This window comes from Aptenodytes forsteri, unplaced genomic scaffold (assembly GCF_000699145.1).
Source record: "Aptenodytes forsteri isolate BGI_AS27 unplaced genomic scaffold, ASM69914v1 Scaffold51, whole genome shotgun sequence".
NCBI classification, from domain to species: Eukaryota; Metazoa; Chordata; class Aves; order Sphenisciformes; family Spheniscidae; genus Aptenodytes; species Aptenodytes forsteri.
In genome coordinates, this window is record NW_008795495.1 from 2,937,480 (window position 1) to 2,963,065 (window position 25,586).

A 25,586-nucleotide genomic window follows, 5' to 3' on the forward strand; every position below is an offset into this window, starting at 1 on the left:
ACAAAATAGGACAACTGGCTCCTGAGTCTGATTTGGCAAATGCATATTGTTAAATCTATTCAGAAATTCTATAAACTAATTGGAAAGTTTAACCATTTTCCGTTGAATTCATTCCATTAGACCTGTTTGTATCTAAACTTTAAAAGATTTTAATTTATTTTTTAAAGAATCTGGTTGGTATTCTTGACTTATATGTACTCCAGCTGCTGAAACTGCTAAATCTTGATGTGTGATCTTAATTCTGTGCATATTTTAGTGAATGATCTTGTTACATTGCTCAAGATGCAAGCCATATCATGCAAGCTTTTTAGTCCTAGTAATCCTAATTTGTTCAGGGGATACAGCTAGAAAGGTTTATTTCCTACTTATGGGTATGACAGTTATTTTATACTACTCTTGTAAACATCCTGTTGGATTTCACTGTTCGTATACAGTAATTGATTAGAGGAAAGGGGACTTTTCTTCCATTATTACTGTGTTTTTATTTAGATTCAATTTCTGAGCTGAAAATTCCATTGTAATAGTGTACTGTTTTAAAAAAGTCACTTGTAGTCAACAAGGTGAAGAAACAGAGGCCTTGTCTATACTAATTTTTTTTCATCAATGGACGCTGTTATATTAAAACTCTTGAAAATGCAGATTACGGAAGTGTAGAGAGCGGTAGCATGATTGCAGTGAAAATATCGTACAATTAGAACAGAAAAGTGAGAGGATAGTGTACTAGATAATAATTTGAGGGTATTTTGTTTCTTTTGTGTGTGAAATAACAGTTTTGGGGTTTATATTATTATGCAATTGGTAATAATCAATAATATCCAATAATAATTCAATAATAATCAAGTAATTGTGCTTTATAAATTACAAAATTTATAATAGTAATACTTCTTTTTTTGGCAGCTTGACAGAGCAAATTCTTTGTTGAGTCAAGTACAACAGCCGTACAAATACCTCATTGAAACCGTGCAACAGAGAGATTCTCAAATAAGTCTACAGAAAGAACATATTACACAACTTGAAAAAGATGTCAGGTAATTAAAGTCACTGTTTCTTTATTTTAACTGAAAGTAAAATCACTTATGTGTTTATCATTAGAAAACAATTATGTTATTGTCCATAAAGTAGGAGATGTTGACAGTCCATCATTGACTAAGTCCAATCTTTACGTTGGAACTCTAGCATATGTGATTTCTCTCATACTGTCAGAAAAAGAGGCTTTAGGTTTGGAAAAGCAGCAATGACAGTCAGGTTTAAAGTGAGTTTGGAGTTGAGAAGAGGTCTCATGAAGTAGAGGAAATTTCAGAAAACTAAAAGGAAAGAATGACACAACAGATGTACAAGAGTAAAAATAAAGAAATAAAGTCAGAGAAAAATAATAGACTAGTCCACCAGCAAAGGGTATTTCGGGCATAACTTGAGCAGACTTCCTCTAGTGGAGACTCTCTGGTTTGCTGTTATATCCAGCTGTCAGAACTCTGACCACTGTGAGCAACTTCCCACCATCGTATAGCTTTATAAACTATGTTTAACATCTGGTTCCCAAGTAAGCTGTTATAAAATAATCTGCCCCTTGATTTTCAAGCAAGTGGATAGCTGTGTGCCACTGTACTACAGAAGAATTAGCATTTTAACTATTAGGTGTTGATGTGGTATCTTAGTTTAGGAAATGCATACAGTAACAATTATGAAGCATTAATGTGATTGTATTATGAAGCAATTACATGAAAAGTACAGGGGTTTTTCCAACAAATCTGTTGAAGCAATGGAAATACAAAAAGTAGGAGTCACCATAGCTAAATACTTTATCCTACATACTGTCTTACATATGTATCTATTCAGAGTGTTTCGATGGCTTGGGATAGTATTTGTTATGCCTTGAGGAATAGCTAAAAATGCTTATTATCCAAGTAAATCTATACATAAATCAATACATTTATAAATAAACTGAAATATTCATTCATACTTCCTGACAAGATATCTTTCACTGGGCTTAACTTTGATTCAGCAAGAATAGATTTTTTTTTTTATTCCAGAATCAAGTGTTTTTAATATTTTCCTAGACTTGATAAATTATAAGAAAAACTTCAAAGGTAAATTATATTTTTCCAGGAGATGAAAAATCACAATGTTCTCGATATATGCAGGCTCTTACTTTCCAATTGTGAATACTATCATCAAAGAATTGGTCAGTAGCAAATTCAATTTTCAGATTACAGTAACATGAAAACATCTTTCTTTATTCACATAGTTGTCCAAAAGTCTCTCGAAAGCTAGGAAAAAAAGGGAGTAGGTAGGTGAGGTAATTTCTGAAAGTGTATATTTCATGCCATTAAAATATATAAGAACTTAAATGCATTATTAACACTGATTTCCTTGAGTTTTTTTGGCTCATTACAAATAATCTGTATGCCCAGATAGTCTTCCTAAATTTAGCCTACAAATTAAGGCACCTAAATTAGGAACTTAGTCATGTCAGCTTTCCTTAGTAGTTCATGGAGGAAGTGGCATCTCCAAAAAGCAATTCAGATTTTGGATGGAGTGAGTCATTTGCTAGATGCCTGTTACTCTCCATTAACTATAAAGGGAATTTTTGGCATCTTAAAGTGCCTGAGGTTAAGGAAGAAAATGGATCTGCACCACAGTGCGAGCATTCATGATAAACATACCAGCAGTACTCTACTGTGGTGAGCTGGGGTGTGCTCACCACTAGTCTGTGTTTCTGTAAAAGAAAGTGTGGTCTGACAAAAAAATATTTTTATCCTTAGTGGTTTTGTAGCAAGAAAGTAACACTTACTTTGCATATTAAATGTTTTGGTAAGAAGTTTTTTCCTGTAGTTTCCAATATTACTTGTAAACTAAAAATATTACTCCCTTGTCACAATTTTGCCTCAACTTTGCCATAGTTTCATAGGCCCGTGAAATTCTTGGAAACAGCCTAATTTCTTAGGGCTTTTGGTACATATCAGTAGTCCCTAATTTTGCTATTCATAACTCCACATTTAAAACAAATGTCCTAAATTGCTAGCTGATATTCCCTGGAGCACAGGAGAAATCGTAATCTGGTATAAAATTGATAATGTTGGTTCTTTGCTTTCCCACAAGTGAGAGGAAGGTTAGAGGAAAGGATTTCTAACCAGAGAACCATTACTTTCCAGCAATCTTTTGTCATGAGGATAGATAGCCTTTTGGAATCTGCTGATGACAGTTTTAAATTAAAATATCCTTTAGGTGATTTCACATTACTTTGTGGACCAGTCTAGCTCCCAGCTATTCCAGAACTGAATCAGAATGGGATTTAAGTAAATTAATGATAATCCCTACCAAATACATGCCAAGTGAAGCTCTGCTGGATCAAAAGATTTAGAACACTATTCCTATCCGTCTTTCTTAGTTTATTAAACAGCATTTTGTTGGTTTGTGTGTGGAATATTTTTGAGAGGATGAGTTCAGAGAATTACTGCTCCTCAAGGAGGGTCCTAAATTCTGCAGATAACGTTGGTGCTATTAAAAAAGTAATAGTGAAAACACTAAATATGGTTTATGAAGCCTGGTTTCCCTGTATCTCACAGCTAAGGGAAAAAGTTAATATTTGTAAAGCTATTTCAAAATGAATTTTTTTTTTTCAACCATTACCTATAATTAATAGTTAATACTGCAGTTCTGTAGTAGCCTTTTTAAGTTGAGGTTTAACTTATGCTACAGTTACACAAAGTACATTATTTTTCTAAATTTTACATACAATACATGCATTAGTTTTATTTCTAGAAAGCAATTTCACAAGAACCAGCTAACGAAAAAATAATGTTCAAATTCTTGTTTTCAGACAGACCTTTAAAAATACTAGTGATTTTTTTGAATATAACTTTTTTTAAATCTCATATTTGAGTACCAGATTGTAGACAAATTAACATAATGTTGATATGCCTGCACCCTGACAATCAAGACTGAATACTTAGTTTTATCCTCACAGCTACCCTGTGCTTGATCATGCTTTTCCTTCCTTTGTGTTCAGTGTGCAGGATCTATGGTGGAGGAGTGTTCTTTTCGTGTTGTGTTTTTATCTCATCTGCTCATCAAGAGAGATGGTTCTGCATTATGTATATCATGGATTCCCTAAGTAGAGCAGTCACATCTGTGTTATCAGTGCCAGTGTTCTCTATCACCTCTCACTTAACTTGAGTGGGGATGGATCAGCAAGGACTAATTTGCAAGTGAATTTACTTTTTTAGACAATCCATAATTGGCTTCTGTGCACAGTGATGACAGCCAATATCTTTTTAGAACGTACTCCTAGGGTGGTTAGGTTCCAGCAGATTTCCCAGGATGATGAGTCAGTACTTTCTTGCAACCTTATAAATGTTTTGGAGCAACCTGCAGTGCTTTGTATTTCCTTCATCTATTGAGAAGGCTGTTGGTTGCTATTGGACGTGGTTTTGATTCTGTGATGAAATAGACAGTCTTGATGAAATCAGCACAAGAGGAAGGCAACTATGAGGAAGGCTATCTATGACAGCAATCTCCTTACTTTGGGCTGTGGGTGTTCTTGTGCCATATTTTTACTGACTTTATGCAAAATGGCCTAAAGTGACTTAGTGTGGTCCCTTGACAGGCAACAGATGTGTTCAGGATTCTTCACACTGCATCATTCTATGAAAGTGTCATTTCTAACAGCAGTTATTTCCACAAGAGGAGTGGGACAGATTCAGGTAGATCATTTTGATATAATACTCTTGAAAAGTCCTGCAGATCCATCTAAGTTTCTTTCCAACATGGTCTTCAAAGTTCACTTTAACTTAGGATTACTGAAGCTTACACATCCTCATCCTTAAGCGTCATACCTCTAGAGCTAAGGCTGTCTTTCAGACCTTCTGTATCAAAATGTCTTCCTCACTTGGAAGGACTATTCAAATAGTACTCAAGGTTGCTTGTGACAATAGCTGTCAAACTGAATCATAGAATCATAGAATGGTTTGGGTTGGAAGGGACCTTTAATGATCATCTAGTTCCAACCCCCCTGCCATGGGTAAGGTCATCTTCCACTAGATTAGGTTGCTCAAAGCCCTATCCAACCTCTCCTTGAAAGGAGAGGAATAGTCAAAATAGGTATGAGACTGGATCAAGGCCTTAAAGTATATTCCACCAGAGCTGGAGCTACTTTGAGTAGTGAGAGAAGTGTGTCTGATCTGGACACCTTTCACACAGCTCTGTGGATCTTTAGCCATACCTTCACCAAGAACTACAAGAGCTGTTGTGCTTGGGGTAAATGTCATTGCTGTCACTTATTTGCATTAACAACTTAGGGACCCATCTCCAGGTTATTACAGGTGTGTGACATTACTGCTTAGATTGAGGTGTGAAGGTGCAAGTGTATTACCACTCAGAGATAAAAGGAGAGCTTGTTTAGGGGTAATCGAAGCTCTGTCAGACGTTGCCCACACGTATGTTCACTACCACTCTCCTTCCCATCCCTTTAGAATTCTCCCAGGCAGGCCACAGGCTGTGCTGGCACTTGGCCATGGAGAGAGCCAAGGTGGCCCTGGGAGCAGAACACCTCCTGTGCTTGTGCACTGAGCCATACACCTGCAGATATGCTTCGGATACAAACCCTCTGGTCTTGAGTGACCGGGCATCTGTGGGGTCAGTTTCTAGGTGGTCCGCATATCTCAAAATATTCTGTTAAGTAACCTCTCATTTATGTTAGTCCACATAGCACTCTCGTTAATAAAAGTAAATAGCAATGGTTAATAAGAGCAGCGGTATGTATGAGGATGACTCCTTCCTACTATAAAGAAATCTCTCTAGCATACAGTTCTTTAACCAGAAATGAAAACATCACATTGAGCACTCCTTTTGAAAAGAAATGCCTTGTAACTGTGTCATGCTGTGGGAAAACAAATCTCTGAATTTCATTCTTATGTGTGTAGTGAAGTAATTGTAGTTTTAGTACCTCATTTTCTGCTAAAAACATCTAGGTTTATAAATAACTGGAGACATTAAACAGGACTTTATTCATAAAGAGAGGGTATTTATTTTAAATGCAGTTACTCAAATTTCTCAGTACCAATGGCTGGTTTTAAAAGTGGTTCACTTACCCAAAAGCACTCAAAAGCCTAACTGTGCGGCAAATCTAGAAGCAGTACAAGGATTTTGCCTACTAAGAAGCTATGTACTGAAATGTTTCTTACCTAAACATTTTGGGTTCTCTAATTGCCATCCAAACATTATAAAGCTCAGCATACAGTGTTAGCTGAGTTTTTCCCATCACAGAATGGGCAATGAGCTTTTTATGAGAACTTTACCATCCTGTGAAATATGCATCATCTATTCCAACACTACTGCAGTTTACCTGAGAAATGCTCCAAACAAAATTTGTAGAAATACATTTCTTTTTTTCTGCAAATGAACGTTGTCTGACCTGTATTACAACTTTTAAAAAGTTGTTTTGGTTTTTTTTTTACAATTTGAAAAAATAATTTCTTTTCAATTTGGACACTACACGGATGAGTTTTTAAGCTACCTGAAGCACTCCAATTAAAACCATTAAGCAATACTCTCCTAAATGCCTTTAAAAATCTGATCTGTCGTTATTTAGCCGCACAATGAGAGATCACAAATTTTTCATGTATTCTCTCTTCTAAAGAACTTTTATTTGCAGAATTTTTTATACCTCCATCTCTAACTGCATGACTTATAAAGAAAATTTGACTTAGACTTTATAAATTAGCTGTCTGCTCTGAGCTATTCATCTGTAATTTGCAGAGAAGGGATAGCTGCACTATATGCTTATATTATAGATTCAGTTTTATGTACAAAACCTTCACATACACTACTTCTGTTTGATTTTTTTGATGGTAATATTTGTATATGAACATAAAATGGAAAAAAAACCCCGCAGGATTGGACTTCAGTTTTCAACTTCATCATGCTGTAACATGAAATTAACAGAAAGGCACAATCCTTATTTCTTATAGCATTTGGGTTACACAGTTCACTGAAAAAGAAACCTACTTTTTTTCAAATTGAACAGAAGTAATAATAAAAACCAGTAATATATAAAACCATGTTTATTTAGTGTGTCCAGCATAAGCATATTATCCAGAACTTCTAATAATAGAAGCTTCTGAACAGGATAGTAGCTAGTATATTTAGACCAGAGATTTAAAAGGTGGTTTAATTGCCCAAATTCAAAAGGCTGTAAAAGTCTGAGACTGGGAAATGTTAGTCTCCATTCTCCAGAAAAATCAAGTCACCTAAAAATGTCTTACTTCTGATATCCAAGCTACCTTGGCTTTAGATCCTGAGTGAAGTGAAACAAAACAAGCCAGTGGTTGCTATGAGCAATGTATGTGTATATGACAAGTGTATTCTGTGGTAAGTCCTGCATTCCTGGTACCTGAATTCATACCTGGCTAGGTTTTGAAAGCATGATGGAATGAAACTGAATCTCCTCCCAGACATTTTGGTTTCTTCTGGAAACTCAGGCAGAGTGCAGCAGGAGCTGCACTGCTTTTCAGTTAATTCTCCAACCTGGATTTTTGGGACCACCGTTACATGATGTGTCACAAAGGGCACCTTCTCCACGCTCAGGATGGAGCAGTCAGTGACCAGGACTGTGGAGTACAGCATGGTCTACACTTGCCCTGCAGTGTAAAAACAGCCGTTTGTGCTGTTAAATAACTCCAGGGATATTAGATCACTTCAACACAGTCCATTTCTCCCAAGTGTTCACATGTTTTCACCCCAGAACAAGTCATTGGAAGATTTCTTTTAATGTTTAGTACTCTAGTACTTTAATACGTCTGTATCATGAAAACTTAAAAGTATGGTTACTTAAAGATGGTCAAGAAGATCCTGTCTCTTCAGACAAAAGTTAAAACCCTTGAGCTCAGGTGTGAGAAGCTGGTTTGTCCAGTCTCATAGATTGTGGTTTCAGAATCATAGTAAGACAGTTAAGGCACTCTGTCACCAAATGGAGCAGTCTCATCCTTACCTTCAGCTGTGGGTTTCCACTGTACATGGTAAATCAAGTTGTTCTGGTGATCCACGTGATCAATAACCTTTCAAAGGACTCCAGCTTCCATCCAGATCAGTGAAGTGACGTACACATGTGGTCACAGATTTTCTGGTACCAACACAAAGAGCGGGTTACCAGTATGTGGTTAGAGAAGGATGATCTTTCAGCAACAGTTTTCACTTAGGTCAGCTGAAGTGAACTGTAAAGCTGCTCTCTGATTTGTTACACTGCCAATTAAAACTGGATTAGTTTAAACTGCTGTTTGATGGAAGTGGTAGTTTAAAGCTAGAACCTCCTTGACTGCTGATATCCAAGATGCCCGTTCAGAACGTTTCCGTAACGGGCTGAAATGGTCAGTATTCCTCCCAAAATTGAACTTTTGAAGGAATTTCTGCTTTACTTGGTCATTACAGGTGTGAATTTATTAATGTTGCGTCTGGTAACGCTGCTTTCTCGTTCTGTTAAATGTATATATGCCTCTCTTGCAGTGTTCTTTCAGAAGTATATGAATTATTTCCTTCTATCTGCAGTGATGAAAAAGCATAACTATTGCAAAACTACTAAATCTGAAGTCTGCCTGTGCTTTGGTAATTGTATATTCATATGTATGACAGAAAACACATCAAGTGTTACTGAATGATGTAGCAGTCTAATTCCTATATTTGACCACAAACAAAGAAAATTAGAACTGCTCCACATGGATCAGTCATGTGATATCGTTTCAGAAGGTATAACTAGAACAGGTTCTGTTCTGTAGATGAAACTGAACCTTGAGCATGAACTTCTGGTTTCGTCATGAACACTGATGTTTATGCTTATACAGTACACTATTTAAGGCATAAAGGAACTTTTATTATTGCTTCTTTAATAAGTTTGTGAGTCATTGTCTAAAAGGATTGGTTTATGCTGTTAGGAAGTACAGAAATCCAAGAAAGCCTGACATATCAGTAAGTTACAACACATGAACCCAGGAAAAAAAATAGTACAGCAATTTCATCATGATTAAAAATGTCACAGAAAAAACTCTTGAAAATATTAACATCTTTGTAGTTTTTCATAAATGTTACTACTTTCCTTTTAAATAACTCAGACAACTAAGCAATTTGGCCAAAGCATACAATTTTTCTGAGAATTAATGAATGTCTAGAAGGAATTGACAATCATAATTTACAGTACAGAGCTTGCAAGGAACTGCCAGAAAATCTCTGGGGCAAAGGATGATGTTGCTTATTTGAAACAAGCTGATGATACACAGCCAATTAAAGAAAAGGTTGATTTATTTTGTTGATCATTTCTGGATTAAATACTGGGAATATTATGTTTGCAACATATGTAATTACTCCATTCCATTTATAAAATGTAAATACATTTGCTTTTGAACTCCTGACCTGTATTCAGTACAACATATTTGCACTCCATATGCAGAATTGCATTTTGCATACTTGTTGATTTATGTTATAGTTTACGTTGTACAACCTACTTAGTTAAGTCATGATAATGGCATATACAACATTGGTCTTCCAAGAAAATCTCTGCGGCTGTTTTAACAAACTAGATTATATACTGGTATTATGTATGCATTAGTCTGAAGTTTATTGTTGGAAACTGATGTTGGGGCTAAATATGAAAATACATTTAATTATATTAGAATTGCTGCCTAGAATCAGAATGTGTATGCTAAACATTTCAAATGTTCATATTCTGTAACTATGAAAACGAAGAACAATTAAAGTGAAACTTGACATTGTGCTATAAAAGTATGACTTCATGCTAAAACTGTTTTCATACTTGGTTCACAAGACAAACTTGATCCCATGCATTCTCCTGAAATGTAAAATAAAAAATGGCAAAATACATTTACAATTTCTGCAGAAGCTACACAGCTAAAAGGGAGAGCTGGATGTTTTTCTTCCTTGTATTTGTTGTTTTCTAAACAGAGAAGTATTTGTTGAATTCTAAATACAGTAGTATCAAAAGAGGTGATACTGAGAGAACAGTGTGTGCTGCTACTAGTGATGCATACAACAAAGAAATCCACATCTTTATATAGACGTGTAGATATAAGCAGCCTTACTTTGCTTATAAAATGAGCTCATTTTGCCTAGAAGAAACCAAGAGATAATAATGGAAGATTTTAATAATTTAAATTTACCCTTCAGAGAATCAAAAAAACCCCTTATTTTATGAAGATTTTGAATAGTAGTTCTGTTTGACTAAAATAAGATTTTGTATGTATCAGTGCATTCAGGCCCATTTATAAAAATTCTAATGCTTCAACATAGAGAAGGATCATTTGATACAATTACTCGGAGCAGATTTTCATTGTTGCCAGTATTTAGCTTTAGAAAATGCATGTTTCAGCCAGAATACAAGATTAAAAGAGATTATCTGTTGCTATTACTGCATTTCCTATCCTCTTTCTACCAGTCTTTTAAATAAAGACAAGACAGCTTTGCTGCGTGTCAAGAATCAGATGGCAGCAGATTTGGAGAGACTTCTAAATCACCGTGAGGTAATCTTCCTGCTTTAGCTTTACTACCATAAGTGCATTTTTTGTCTCCTCAGCTTTAAACCATGGGAAAAAAATGGTTTACTTTGGTTTGATTTGTTGGGTTTTTTTGTCTGTGTCATTTTCAGAAACACAGGCGATCATGTCTGTCAGGCACCCGGGAGGCTCTCAGTTGTACTCTGTTGCTAAATTCTCTCTGTTGACTTAGTCTCGCTGTTCTTTCTTTTCTTATGCATACAACAGGCATGCCTTGCAAAGTGTTTAGCGTTTGCAAGTATTTAGATAAAGGTGATGAAGTTGATACACATGTAATCTGCAAGGCCTGTATGTGCCATAGTATGCCCCAGGATCTCTCCCTGCTCCACAGTCATCAAGACCAAAAAACCTGGACAAAACATTACGCAATCAATTTCCGGTACACACATCTGAGTTTCTTTTCAACTCCAAAATAGGATTTGGGGAGAGGAAACAGCATGGTAGTCACCCAGGTTTCCTCCAGACAAGAGGCAGGGTACTTCTGAAATACACTCTCAGATCTAAAAGTATGCAAATTTTTGCAGTTTAGACATAAATGCATTATATGGGGATTCCCAAAAGGCTTTTGTCAAGATTTCTCTCTAAACAATAAGAGATTAACATGTCATGGAGTATGAGAGAAATTCTTTCTGCAGATTAAATGTCTGAAACAATGGATGGGAATAAATGTTTACCAAAGGAATCCCATACGCAAATGATCTGAAAAATGGTGAACAGTAATATTGAAAGTTTGCTGAAGCGACAGAATATTGAAGATATAAAACCAAAAGCCGACCATGAGCAGTTGTTAAATGATCTTCCAGAGTTCCTGAACGATTTGGCAAGGATTTGCAGAGAAAATAAAACATTAATGAATCAAAAATTATGAATGTGAGGAAAAACAACACAAGTTATATATATGCAGTGATGGGACCTAAATAGCCTGTTATCTATTCAGAAAGATCATCATAGAGTCATTATATCAATAGTTCTAGCCTTTCAATTCTCTGACTGGGAAGAGGAGAAGATGGGGAGATTCCTTTCAAGGAATCTGCAACTCCCCTAAATCATCCTGAGACTGCATAATCACTCATTCTAATACCATTATTTCCATAGAAAACTGACTATCCATGCACCTCTTGAAGTCCTCTCCAAAATCATTCTCCTCCATCTCCTTTCCTTGCTATTCCCTCAAATTCCCTTCTCAGATCAGTAAACCAAACCCCATGTCATGAGTTAGTCCAAACCAGTTTGTCTCTGCTGACCAGTTACAAAACCGTTTTTTGTTAGAACCGAACCAAAACAATTTCACTGACAGCTGAGTCTAAGTGAGCCTCAACTTAAGTGAAAACTGTACTAATTCTGTTCCCCGAGTGCAGATCTCAAATGTGAAACAATCACCTTAAATAAAAGTAAAAAGAAAAACAGTTCTTGTTGTTTACTTTCTATGCTGAATCACGCTGCGTGTTTGTCTCATGCAATTTCCTCCTAGAATATTTTTTGCATTTAACTCTCTGAATTGATTGTAGTGCTTGTGAAGAGATTGCATGCATAGAGATTAAAATAGTCTAATTACAGAAGAGAGTAATTAAAAATGCTTCCCCACACTGCAGGTGTCATTGACCTGGCAGGTTCATTTGTAGGAGCATCAGAAGTAATCATTCAATAGCTCTTATTTCTGATGTCTGTATCCACATCGTATGTTTAAATTTCAAATTTAAGACTGAGACTAAGGCAAATGTTCAGTTTGGGTGATAATTGGGTTTGCTTTTTTCTTTTGGTGATTTTTGGTTTATATGAAACCCACTGCTCTCTATTAATGTAATAGAAAACATTTAAAGCATTTCTAAATAATTTATAAGCCTTATCATTATATTAATGCATTATCATATTATTATATTAATGATATGAAAAATACTCTGAGGAAACATGACTTAATTGTGTAAACATGTAGTGAATATTCTGAATTTCCAATATGATAGGCCCTTGGCAGGCTTATTGTTTTACCTAGCAGTGATTAAGTTTTTTCAAGTCACCTGTGCAGAAAAGGATATAAATACTGTAAAAGAAACATTAGAAGTTGCATGTTTGGGGGAATAAAATTATTAAATGCCAGTACGAGGCACAAAAACCACTAAGAAATACAAAAATAAGCTGAAGTTGTTTTAGGAAAATGTGTGAAAATAACAAGTGTGTGTGTATGTTTAACTTTTGTCATTTCTGTTTATTCCTAATGCAGCCTTTTATTTTTTACTTTTAATGCAGACCTTTTCCAGTAGTTTCACAGTTTATTAATTTCTCTAAAAGGCAATTACCTCATGTATTGAAATCTTTCTACGGCATAGGACAACTTAGTCTACACTGAATTAGTCTTCAACTAATTTTTTTTTTTGCCATCTTAATAAAAAAGTTAAATATGCAGAACATCACAATTTCACAGTAAATATCCCTGCTAATAGAAAGAGACAATCCAAATTTTCTAATCTTGGGCTAATAAAGACTTGACTTCGTTTAGACAAGGTATGTGGTTTTAAATAAAAGTAGCACGCAATCTGTAAATACAGATATATGCAATTTGAAAAGACATGAATTATGGTTTTATGTGTTCTGTACATGCTATCATGGAAAAAAGACATGAATTATGGTTTTTATGTGTTCTGTACATGCTATCATGGAATATGATTACTATCAGTCTTGTTTAGTCATTGCACATACTGTCATGTCTCGTTAGGAATTACCTTGTTGCCTTCGTGTTTGAAGTAAAATCATCAGAATTCTTGAATAGATAAACCCAAGATATTCGTAGTTAACATAAATTGAAGTCTAGGTATGTTAAAAGTGCAAGCAAAATCCCAAAACAATGTTAATGCTGTCTCACAGGGATGTGTTTCAGTAAGTATACAGTTTTGACTTAAGGTATTCCAGCCTGTGTGGTCTCGGACTGTATTAACTCTTTTTAATGAAATGTTAGAGTTTGAGTGGTTCGGGGTTTTTATTTTTATCTGCTTGTGATATCAGCTGGATTCATAATGCTTGCTTTGGAGGTAATTACAGTATTTTATACACTTTTTAGATAAAGACATTCATGCTTAATCTTACTTCTCTTTTTGTGTATTTTAATTTTGGAAGAATTCATATAGGGCTCTTACCTGAGCTCTATTATTACAGGAAAAAAATGACACTAGATATTCATGTAATAAAATAGTTCATTATTTCAAATTATGTAGACTAAGCTAATTTGATTATGATTATTATATTTTGCTGTGGGAAATTAAAGTGAAAATTGGTCATTTGACTATACATATTCTAAAAAGGTTGGGTCCACCCATACAGGAAAGAAACTGAACCTTTTTTTTTAGGCTATATTCTTGGCCCAAATTCTTAATTGTTTCTTGGCCTTCTATTTCCTTTTTTTTTCTGAATTAATTAGTAAATGAATGTGGAAAACTTTTTAATCTAGCTTCTCATTTAGATCATTGAGAATCGACTGGTATGGTAAAATTTCTTTTCTCCATATGGATAAATGCAAACTTCACTATTTGGGAGGGAGTTCAATGGCATCATCGTGAATGATCAGTATCCGGGATCACTCTGAGATTATGTTCTTAGAGGTTCATAATAAAGCCTTCACAGTGCTGCTGCCCTCTTTGAGCTCTCAGAAGGAACTGGGGTAGGCAGTATTGTGATACCACTTGTAAACCGCTCAATGCATGATAGCAAGTACAGTTAGTACAGCCAAATTTTTCAGCTGATTTCAGACTAAGAAATTTTATATGTTTTGTTTAGATAACCAGTAGGGGTTTTAATTGGTTTTCCAGATGCATCAGAAGAGCATAAAACATTGTTTGGAGGAACAATGGGGTCTCCCGTTAATAACCGTCTAGTAAACAGTGTTCATTTTTTTAAAAAAGGATATTTCAAATCCAGATTTTTTTTGCATTATTATTTGTAGTCCGTGTTCTCTTTTTAATCAGCTGAACTTTACACTTTTGACCCTCTATCTTAACTGTGGATAACCAAACCACACAAAAAACCCGACTTGTGGTCTTGATTCTTTCCACTCTAACTTCAGCACTTACTTTATACCCCCAAACGTGGACCTTTGTTGCCCTAGTGTCTTTGTATAATCAGGGGAGCACAAGTAAGAAGGATGTTCCATCAAAGCATAAATCCAGATGACATTATACATTATGCCCGAGTTGACCCAATAGCTATAACAATGCCTTACCTCTTTCTCCTGATTCTCCTTCTCTCTCCTCCTCTTGCACCAGCTCTGGCACATCTCTAATGCTGCACTGGGACCATTCAGATCCCTAAACAGAAACCTAACCTGACCAAAAAAAGAAAACCACAAAAGTGAATTGCTGTCTGTTAGGTTAGCAGCTTGAATCACCTTTGGAAAGGGTCCAGCAAGGAAAAGAGCAAGTAAAAATATTTATACATCAGTATTACTTACCTGTGAAAAAGAGGGCATTTTGTGTCCAAAACTGTAGAGTATAGCACACCAAGCTTCTGTGCCATCCTTTATCTGCATCCAAACTTCATCCTTTTGTGCATATAACAGGAATCTATAACTTAAAGGCACCCAAGTGCAGTTCTCTGTTAAGCGCTGAAGTTAAGTGGGATGAATCCACTAAATCTTTTTAGCTGAAGCTCTTGACGCATGATTCCTTTTATCTGGAGGTTTTTTTCCTTCTCTTCCAACAGTCAGCCTTTAACTAAAAGAAATATTTACCGTGAGCTCTGTGATCTTGGCACTTCCATTGCCTTTCATGCTTGATGCAGTTGTTAGTATTTTGGAACATCAGAAGTGCAATTTTAGACTTTATCCAGTGGCTTGCAAACTTCAGATGAAAACTTGGAAGGGCAGTCTGTCAGCACTCAGATGTTTGGCAAGAAGTTTTAGTAATCATTTTCTGAGGTTACATTTAAGAGGTTATAAATTTGCTATGCTTTGATGTATGGCATTGTACTGATTCTTCAGATATTTAAGATGCAGACATATCATAGTAAAGAAAACCAGTAATGTGCACAATTAAATCAATTTTATTTTAGCTTTTCTGATTCAAAGTGCAGAGTGTAGAAACTGACTTCAAAAATACTGAAAATTTAAAAACTGTTTTTTATATTTTTAATGTGGAGTTCATAATCCATTACTTTTTGGGGAAAAAAAAACAGAACAAGTATAACAAATGGAGGGGTGGTTCTTATGTTTTAAACAGAAATATTCTTGGAGGCATGAAAAGAAATAAAAATGAGACAGTGGTGTAAGAGACACCAATAGGAGGCTTTAAATAGGTATTCCTCTAAGTGCTAAGATCGGTTTCAGTTTATATGAATATAAGGGAGTTAACTTACGCTACCTTTTTTTTTTAAACTGCTTGAAATCACCTGTGTACAATACAGTCTGGCAATAAAGTAATTTTAAATCTGTAAAACTAATATTGTGAAGCTATTGTAGGAAGAAATAAAAGAGTAAAATTTATGACATAAATGGTGCAAATGAAGGCTGTTTATAATACTCATTAATTTCCTGTAACTCAATTGTTTATGCAGACATGTTTAGTTATCAGCAAGTGAATATTATATACTGGTTAAAAAGATATGAAAACCTGCTGATATTTTATCTCCTTTACACATCTGTGCACTTGTGGTACATTAGCAGCTGTGCATACAAGTGATAGAATGTAAACTTGCTGAACTAGTCACCTGCCTTATTGACATATTCATGTGTTACTGTGCCAAAGCTCTTCAAGTGAAGTTAGCAACCAGAAACCAGGCTCTGGCTATCTGCTATGGGACAAAGTAGAAAACACGTAGTAGTAGTAGTAGTTTAAATAGACCTACTTGATATCAGTCAGTTAAATGGATATAGACACATGGGGTTTGATTGCTATTTGTTTACTTAAATCCGGTTAGCTTATGTCAGTAAATTGTTGTGTCACTTTAATTGAATTGAGTGCTATATCTGTCTAAATATGTGTACCTGAATTGGTACGAATCTTCAACTAGATCAGGTTAAAATTTATTTAGGTTAGCCATTGCAAGCTCCTATTCTTTTTAAAACATATTAAAGTATAAAAAACTCTTATTGAGCTGTTCTTGCTGAGAATAGTCTACTAGGTTAATATTAAAATGCTGATTGCCTAAATGACTGTTATGTTGAACTTATTTTCTAGTTGGCAGGTCAGAAGCTTTCCAAATCTGATGTATAACTCACCACTTATGAGTAAACCTAATGTTTTTCTTTTACTACCATGTATCTCTTCCCCCTTTCCAGGTTTTCACGGTTTCTTGACAATATGTCAAAATAATCCTGTGCAGTAACTGAATATTTCTCTGGCCTTCACCACAGTAACTGAACACCTCACAAATATTATCCTCACAACTTAAAGCATAAAAGTATCACTACCCCTGTTTTGCAGAAGCAACAACCACAATGAAAGAAATGGTGGTTTGCCCAAAACTCCCCAGAGTTTGTGGTAGAGGTTAAGAGTTCATGTGTCCTAATGCAGTATCTTAATCACAGCCATTCTTCTTTCCTTACATGTTTCGGTTCAAAAGCCTGAAAAGAAAATCTTCTTACTGGTTATTTTTCCCAACTAGACACAAATTAACTCTTGTCTCTAAGTCATCTTCTTATATATAAACTGATTGTAATTTGGAAGTAGTTTCACAAACACATTACGTTTTCACTTTGTATCATTCTGAGAATTTACATTTACATTCATTTTTTAATCCACATCTCCTGAAAAAGGCCACTTCCCAAAGTCCTGTGAGTCTCTTAAAAATGAAATCTAATTATTTTTTTATTTGAACTGTAGAATGGATATTTTATATTTTCTTTTATATTATATTTTCTGAAAAAAGAGGAAAAAATTCACAGTAGGCTGGAGCTCTTACGTGAATGAGATTAAAAGTGTAGCTCATTTTGTCCAAGCAAACAGAGGATCTGATGGGGTGCAAGAAAAGGAGATAGACATAAGGCAGCATTGTGTAGGTAATACGTAAGAATAGAGAAAAAGACAGAACAAATGAGAGAGAAAGGTTAAGTTAAGAACAGAAAATAGTTATTTCATTAGCTTTAAAATGCAGAAGATCTGACTTCTTTTTTTGTTTTTTAATAAATGGTTGTCAAATGCGTTTTCCAAGTGTGTGTAAGATTGGAGAGAGTCCATGTGATCAAGCAGGAGGAACAGCTACTAATTAGTCCTATTAGGATATGCATAGTTTGTTACTGGCTCTAAGAGTTTTTCAGAGAGCTCCTATAAATGATCAGGCTAAGGTTCCCGAGGATTTATATAAATCTTGATGAATGTTAAACTTTAAACGTGGCCACGTGAATAATCAGAAGCGTTTGCAATTCTGTGACATTGTTCCAAAATTTTAGTGTTTCCAGTGTCTGAGTATCTAGTAGTCTCTGTGCTTGCGCATATTCATCTCATGTCAGTATCCTGCACAAAACCCTGTTACTTCTCAATAGTTATCCCGTTATCTGGCCCACAAAAGTGAAAGAAAAGACAGGTGCTTTTATTCTTCTTTTCCTCTTTTGAGGAGAAGCAAGGTCTGAAGTATCTGTGCTTTACCTTACTTTGACCAGTTACTCCTGTATTCTCATGTTTATCTTCCTTACTTTTGTATTCCCCTTGGGGACTGCCCCTCAGTGCTAAATTCTCTACGCCCCCAGTTTCATTCCATCTCAGCAATGACCTTGAGGATTCCAGATGAGTTTTCAGCATTTCATTATTAGCCATACTTTAAAGTATGGCTAATACTATCCTTCACTGTAATTAAGTTACGCTGAAGATTGACTATCAGTAAGCTAGAACAGAAAACCAATGTGTTGGATTTAGGAACCTGGAGAGTAGCAACAGCTGCCATCTGCAAAAAAACAGAGGGAGAGAGAAGTTCAGAGGCTCATAAAAAGCTTTGGAGCCATAAGGGGGAGGGCAGCACGTGTTTAATCAGGGATGGAAGCTTAGTGGATAAAAGGAGAAAACTGCTTTGTTGGGGGGAGAGGGGAAGGAAGGAGTATCTGCAGGGGTTGGGAAGACACGACTGAAAAGAAGTGATTGGTAACAGGTGCCTTCAAACAATCTCTAGCTCTGCCTCTTTCCCCTCTTTTCTGTGTGAAAGATTGTACATGATAATGTCAAAATTATTTGTGTTTCTAAAGTGAATGACTTCCTGCTCATCTACGTGCTGCAACTTGTTTTATGTAAAAAAAATGCTGATGTACAATGCTTAGCTCTCTTTTTAAATGTTAAGCCACAGAGTAATTATCATTTTTCTTATGCTACGTTTATGTTCCAAGATTCTAGTTTCTATTAATGTTCTGCATGTTTTCTAAGTAGATTACAGGGACATTTCTGCATCACAAGTAAGCCCCGGAGCTATTCTCAGCTTAAAGCTTGGAGAAACAAAGTGACATTTACATTGCTAAACGAGTGTAGAGAAGTTTCTGGCTCATTTTTTACAAGGAAAAATATGCTTCTAAGCAGTATTTCTCATTTTTGTTATCTGTTTTGTTGCTGTCAAGCTTTCATAAAACTTGAATTCCAAATAGTACTGAATTTAGGAAGAGGAAGGACTTAACAGCTGGGGCACATTCATGCTTTTCTTGGAGCTGTATTATTCAGAATGTCTTACTAGTTTTCATATATATACTTTAAAGAATTATCTTTCCATTCACAGTGGTATACACTAAACAATTGTGTACTAAATGGTGATTTCTACTGAGCAATTTATTTATTTTTTTTCTTTAGAATCTTAGAAACCATGAAAATAACGCAGGGTTTAGTAATGTCAGTTAATATAAGTCAAATACAAATACATTTTTTGCTCTCAAAAATAGGAAGTTTCATAGGCAAAATGCAAGTTATTTATGGATTATGGGATGGAATTGGCATGTGTATTTTAAATTATATGTTTTTGAGAGAGCTAGAATCAGTTAAAGTGATAAACATTTAAACAAGAAATTGTTGGCTGTTGAACAATCTGAAATTGTTCAGATTTTCTGAACATTTAACTGATGTTCTGTTATATTCATTTTTCCTGTATTGGCTATGAATATTTCCATCGCATTCTGCTGCTTATCCAACTGCGTAAAAATTTTACTTTTGTTCACTTTATGGTAGCATTTGAATATTACCAAATGGAAAGTGAATTTAAATACTCTGTAAGAAATACCAAAGACAGGGAGGATCAAACTAAAATGTTACCCTCTCAGAAAATACACGAACTTCTACATAATACTTTATGCAAATAAGGCTGTTTTGACATATTAGCATTTTTAGTATGTTTCCTGTAAGTAGAACTTACTCAAGGAAGCATACGTTTTATTAAACTTGAATTTGAGTAAATGAATGTTACAATGGCTCAGATTTAAAAAGTATTTGGGGATTTAGTCCTAGTTATAATTGTAAATATATTTCTGATCTTCAATACAAAAAGTGAAAAAAAAAATCAGAACTTGACATGCAATTTCTGAATTATGAGACAAATTATTTCCTATTTTTCTTAAGAAGTTAGATTTAACTGTTAAGAACAAATTTAAGATACAGCTGAAATAGGCAGAGATTTTTATGTATCTAAAAAGACAGAAGCTGTTCACTGCAATGACTGGGCCTTTTTATTGTTGCCACAGTTCTAATGCATTCACTTTATAAAACTGGAAGTAGTTTGTAGATCCATGTAGTCACAGATCTGTCAGTTCATTTTAAGTTTTTATATGCACTGGGATATAGAGAACTCCTGAATTAAGTGTAGTGCAGAGAAGCTATCAACATCCTGCATATGGTCTGGCATCTTTCCACCACCCAGTTATCGGGTTCATTTGTTTGATCAGGACATTTCATACTGTCTTCTAGTTTCCAGCTTTACAATGTGTATCCATGTGCCTAAGATGACCATATGTGCAGATCTCACACCAGAATTCTCGCTGACTTCTCATATTTCCAGTACAGCTGCAATTGAGGATGCAACTATGTCAAATACACTCTGCCTTACATGAGGGATTAAACCACAACTTGTCATGTTTTCTTAATTGCATAGGTGGTTGTTAAAATCTTCTTTGAGCTCTGTTACGCATACAGGTTCTACTCCTGATAGGCACAAGCCCAGAGCGTTCCGCTGTTGAAGCTGAATTTGCACCACTCGTGCCACAGCCTCCTATCCATCTGCAGTCATAAATAGTGGAATGGACTGACTTACCATTTGCTTCATTTTTCTGTCACATCAAAATGAAGCTTCTGCAGTGTCTTTCTACTATTTCACACTTTATCATCATTAATATTAATGACCACTGTTGTTAATTCTGTGCTAATAGTGTTGGTCTTTTTTCCACTTTCAGCCAAAAAAGGGAGACAAATAATTCATTCCAGGCCATAGGCTATAGCCCTTCTGCAGTCTGTCTCTAGCTGTTTGGCAGAAATAAAACCCGTGAAGAACAGTTCTAAAATAATTCTTTGTGTGAATTGTAAGTGCTTCTAAAGAGCAGACATTCTAGGTACTACTTTTGCTCGAGAGTCTCATTCCTTGATAATGACACATATATGTCTCCTTTCTCTAAGTGCACTCCAAAGTTAGAGTACCATACTCAAACTTTTTCTTCAAAGTGCTGTATGCAAGTCACTGCATATGTTGAAAGGTGGAACCAGGTTCTATTTCAGTCCTCTGGTCTGTTGATCTCCAGAAATATGTCGGTGACTTGATGTTCTATGCCAACAATCTGTACAGAAGGCTCTGTTTGTTTACCTCCATTTTAACTGGTGAACTCCGATGGTATTAAAGAGTACTACCAGTGTAAAGATGATCTGAGAAGTTGTTTGTCAAGTCAAGTGACACAGTAGCAGAGATGGATCTTGCCTAATTTTAAAAATCTGTAGTCTAGATGTCTACATCTGAAAATCGTCTAGGGGTTTGTAGTCAGAGAAGAAAAACAGCCACTATTCTGGTGTGATTTACCATATCCTCATCTAAAATGAGCAAAATTAATTGTAACCTATTAATTTCTCACCAACAGCTATATAGAGGAATCAAGCAAGCTAGTTTGCCAGGTTTAAATATTATTACTGAAGATATCTAAAGGTCAGTGTGAGGAAGTCCAACCAAGTATCCGGTCACACGTTCCGAAGCTGAACTGCACCCAGAGTTCTCACAAAGATCCCCTCCATGTTGGTAGCAGCTGTTAAATGATACAACTTTATTTTTAACACACCTTTACTTTCTCAGAAAATCACAGTAGGAATCTAAGAGGGATCCAAGTAAGAAAATGCACAGACTTCATAGAGGACAATATCTTTAGTATTTTCTCTACCATCACCTTATATGCCCATCAAGCTTGACCCTACTGAATACCCTGAGACAGACAACTGTGAAGACAGTTCCCTCTGAACCACCCTGCCCTACCCTTTTCCAGACTGAGACCACTTTGCCTCAAGAAGGAGTTATAGAAAGTATATTTTTTTTTCTCTGAATCCTCCCAAGAACCTTTGTATATTGAACACGAACTTTTAATTCTTGAGAGACTGAGAAATAATTTCTGAAATGTTCTCTTTACAAAACACTACCAAATGGATATAGCACTTTTAAATGCTGGTTTAGGTTTCTCAAATCAGTATCCTTTAACATACCCATAACCTCATTTTCTAAACTCTGCTTTTCCCTGTACTGACTTGTTGTTTGAAGACTACAATAGCTGCCTAAATGGGAGGATATGCGCATGTGAAGACAGATTGCATTGACTTAGCACGAACATGTTTTTCATCCCAGTACTGCTGTCTTCCCTCACTTGCATGTTCTATTATAGCTATTGTTTTTATTGTTGTTGTTATTTTAGAAGTTAATATAGCCAGAATAGTCACCAGATTGCTAAACTCAAACCTACTATTTGGCTCCCGCATTGAAAGGAGTCCAATCTCTGGACTCAAGGTGTAGTGCACTAAGTCTCTCATGAAGCAATTTTTTGTCCGGTCCCCTCTATGCAAGGGGGGCTGTACAGTCAACTGTTCTTGGACCTAAAGAGAGTGACAGCGTAATCTCTCAAGTTTCTCCAGACTGGATACATATTTTTATTTTGAGTTATAATTTGACCACATGGGGACCATATGGCAGTTAAAGTGAAGAATACAAGCTTTCCAAAGGAGGTCCTGAACATACATGCTTTACTCTAACAGTACAGAAGACTTACAGATTGAGGGTAGGGACACACATCTAAAATCATCATCTTAGTGCTTGACTTACAAATTCTGAGAGACCTTAAGTTTTAATCAGCATCTTTGAGGGAGGCAAACCTCTGTTTTTATCCCTTCTTCAGCTGATTTTTCTGGTTTTGTCAGTGAAATTGGTTTTCTTGTTTAAAGATCATAGTATTTAGCGCCTTTTCTGTGTTGCCATTCTTTTACTGGGAATTTATGCTGTTTTCTTCTCTGGGAACACTTGTCAGTCATCAAAATTCAGTGGTTCTGCCAGAACCTGATACATTTTCTAGGACAGAAATTTCTTGTTCAGCTTCCACAATACAAGTTCTCTGCTTCAAAATGGAGTTCTAATCCAAGGTGAAGTTTGCAGTCATGAAGCCCATATGTAAAGCTAAAAGTAGAATACCGTTTGTCATGGTAAAGGTTCAGTTAACTGTATGAGCTATTGTTAGGGTCACTTTTGCTTTAGAGGATATTTATCTGAGTGCAGTAACCATGGGCTTTACTGCATGAGAAAGGAGCCAGAGGGACCCAACACCCATTGGCCTCTTCTGTGATGATTTTAGTGATATGAAAAAACATTAAATTTACCATCAGAATGAATTATCTTCAGGCCAGAAAGGTAGATGTCTCTTCCTACTGAACATTTCCAACTCTTCAGTTTGATCCATGTAAAGTTTCTTTTTAAGATCATTGTATGGAGAATATTTGAAGGTGCAGGACATCCCTGCCATAAGAAAATAAGAATTGACATTTATGTAATTGATTCCTGTAAGCCAGTTGCTTTTTCCTGAGACTGTTATTTTGCATCTGCTTTCAGAGCATGATATAAAATATATATCATTTTAACTGCTTATATAAATTTACATATTTATGATAATTATAGACATACATATATAATGTTAAGTGCCTTTGCAAGCTTTTGAGTGCACAGAGAGGATTCTTTCTTGCTTTGATTATAGTTACTAGAGACAATAAGAAGAAAAATCTTTACACTTGTTGACAATCCGCTGAAAAGAAATGGAATTGCTATCTTGATAAATATCTATTGTGCTCAATTTTTTCATATAATTCATAAAATATTTACTTGATAAAACAGCATTCCTTTTTATGCCACAATCATTTTTCATATCAAGCAATTCTTTTTCATTTTGTTTTGATTACGTAAGTTATGATTTTGTTATATTTAATATTATACTAATTTTGAATTTTTGTAGTATTGAATTAGGAAAATGTAAGATGCTTTTCTGGTACATGTATGTTTGAGCATGTATCAAGGACAACAAAAACAATGTTAATAGAGATCCCTTTATAGTATCTATAACTTGAAATACATTTATATTTTATATGGCTGCATGCCTTATTTCTGCATTTGCTTGTCTCTATCTTCTAGTTGCATTGCTAGTTGAAGGAATCAAATTTTATCCTTCATATTCCCCAACTGATCTTCAGTCTCCTTTTTTCTAGGTACTATTTCATTTAACCATAATAAACGAGTAAAAACAATTTTAAATAAAATATAACTTATTTTTACTTCCTTCAAGATCAAACATCATCATAAGAAACTCAAATTCTTCTGAAATATGAGTAATATGAGCAGATAGCATCCAACTATTTTGCCTTTTTTATTTTACCTTTTAAAAATGATTGACACTGCTTTGGTTTGGTTCCTTTAACACTGTTTTAAAGCTTGATGATTTTAATATGATATACAGTTTTTGCAGACTTGTAAGATCTTGTTCCACAACAACAGCACTGATAGCATTCAGCCTAATAAGTTACCAAGGTAGAATTAAGGAAAAATCCCAAAACAGAAAACATTTTAATTACTGAAAATCATGGAAAAGATTGGTGCCTATCCTTCATCTGTACCTAAAATATCTCCTTCTCTGTTTGTATATTGGCACACAGAATTGCTTTTGCTATTTTTAACTAAGGTGGTTGGACATCACAGTACCAAAAATAAATGGAAATAAGCAAGTAAGTTCTTCTGATGCTATTTACAATGCAATATATGTTACCTTACCTCACCTCCTGCTACATTGCTCCCACTGTTCTCAGTCCATTCATTCTAATCACTTATTTTGAATTCTGGCTACTTTCCGGTTATGTATGCAAAAGTTTCAATGATTCTTTTAAAGTTCAAGTAATCTTCATTAAATGTGAATTAATGTGCATAAGGAAGTGGAATACAGGATGTTAGATTGTTCTAGAGTATGAACCTATGTATGTTTAGGAAAACTTACACAAGTAGACGGTCTGTGGTGTGAATGCCTGTTCTAAAAATGCAGTTCTTTTTAACACAGCAATTCGATACTTCAAATATGTGTGCAAGGGGAATTATGATTGCACATTGGCTATTCAGGATGAAAGTTGTTTTAGGTGAAGTAGGGACTTCAGGGCACTAGGGTGACTGGTTGAAGGGTCAGGAGCACAGGTAGTGTTTTCCTCAATCCCTACAGTGCAGGGAAGAATACTGAAAGGAACAGGAAAACACACCTGATGAACACGTGGCTCAGGGGCTGGTGCCATCGGAGGAATTTTGGCTTTTTTGATCACGGGGAGGTTTACACGGCACCAGGCCTCCTGGCGACAGATGGAGTTCAGCTGTCTCACAGGGGAAAAGGATTATCGCTCATGAATTGGCGGGGCTCATTGAGAGGGCTTTAAACTAGGTTTGAAGGGGGAAGGGGATAAAACCAGGCTCACTAGAGATGAGCCTAGGGGTGGCATGCCAATGCTGGGGGAGAAATTGATAGCCCAGCTCAAGTGCATCTACACCAATGCACGCAGCATGGGCGGCAAACAGGAGGAGCTGGAAGCCATTGTGCAGCGGGAGAGATATGACTTA

The 25,586-nt window shown here is 35.6% G+C and overlaps 1 protein-coding gene across 1 annotated transcript in view; it reads left to right on the forward strand.

Moving 5' to 3' along the window:
- PIBF1 (progesterone immunomodulatory binding factor 1) overlaps positions 1-25,586 on the forward strand; it is a 125,777-nt gene that overhangs the window by 90,404 nt on the left and 9,787 nt on the right. Inside the window, exons 14-15 of the mRNA XM_009281719.2 lie at positions 898-1,028; positions 10,439-10,523. Coding sequence (XP_009279994.1) covers positions 898-1,028; positions 10,439-10,523 — 216 coding nt within the window. The remainder of the gene's footprint in view (positions 1-897; positions 1,029-10,438; positions 10,524-25,586) is intronic.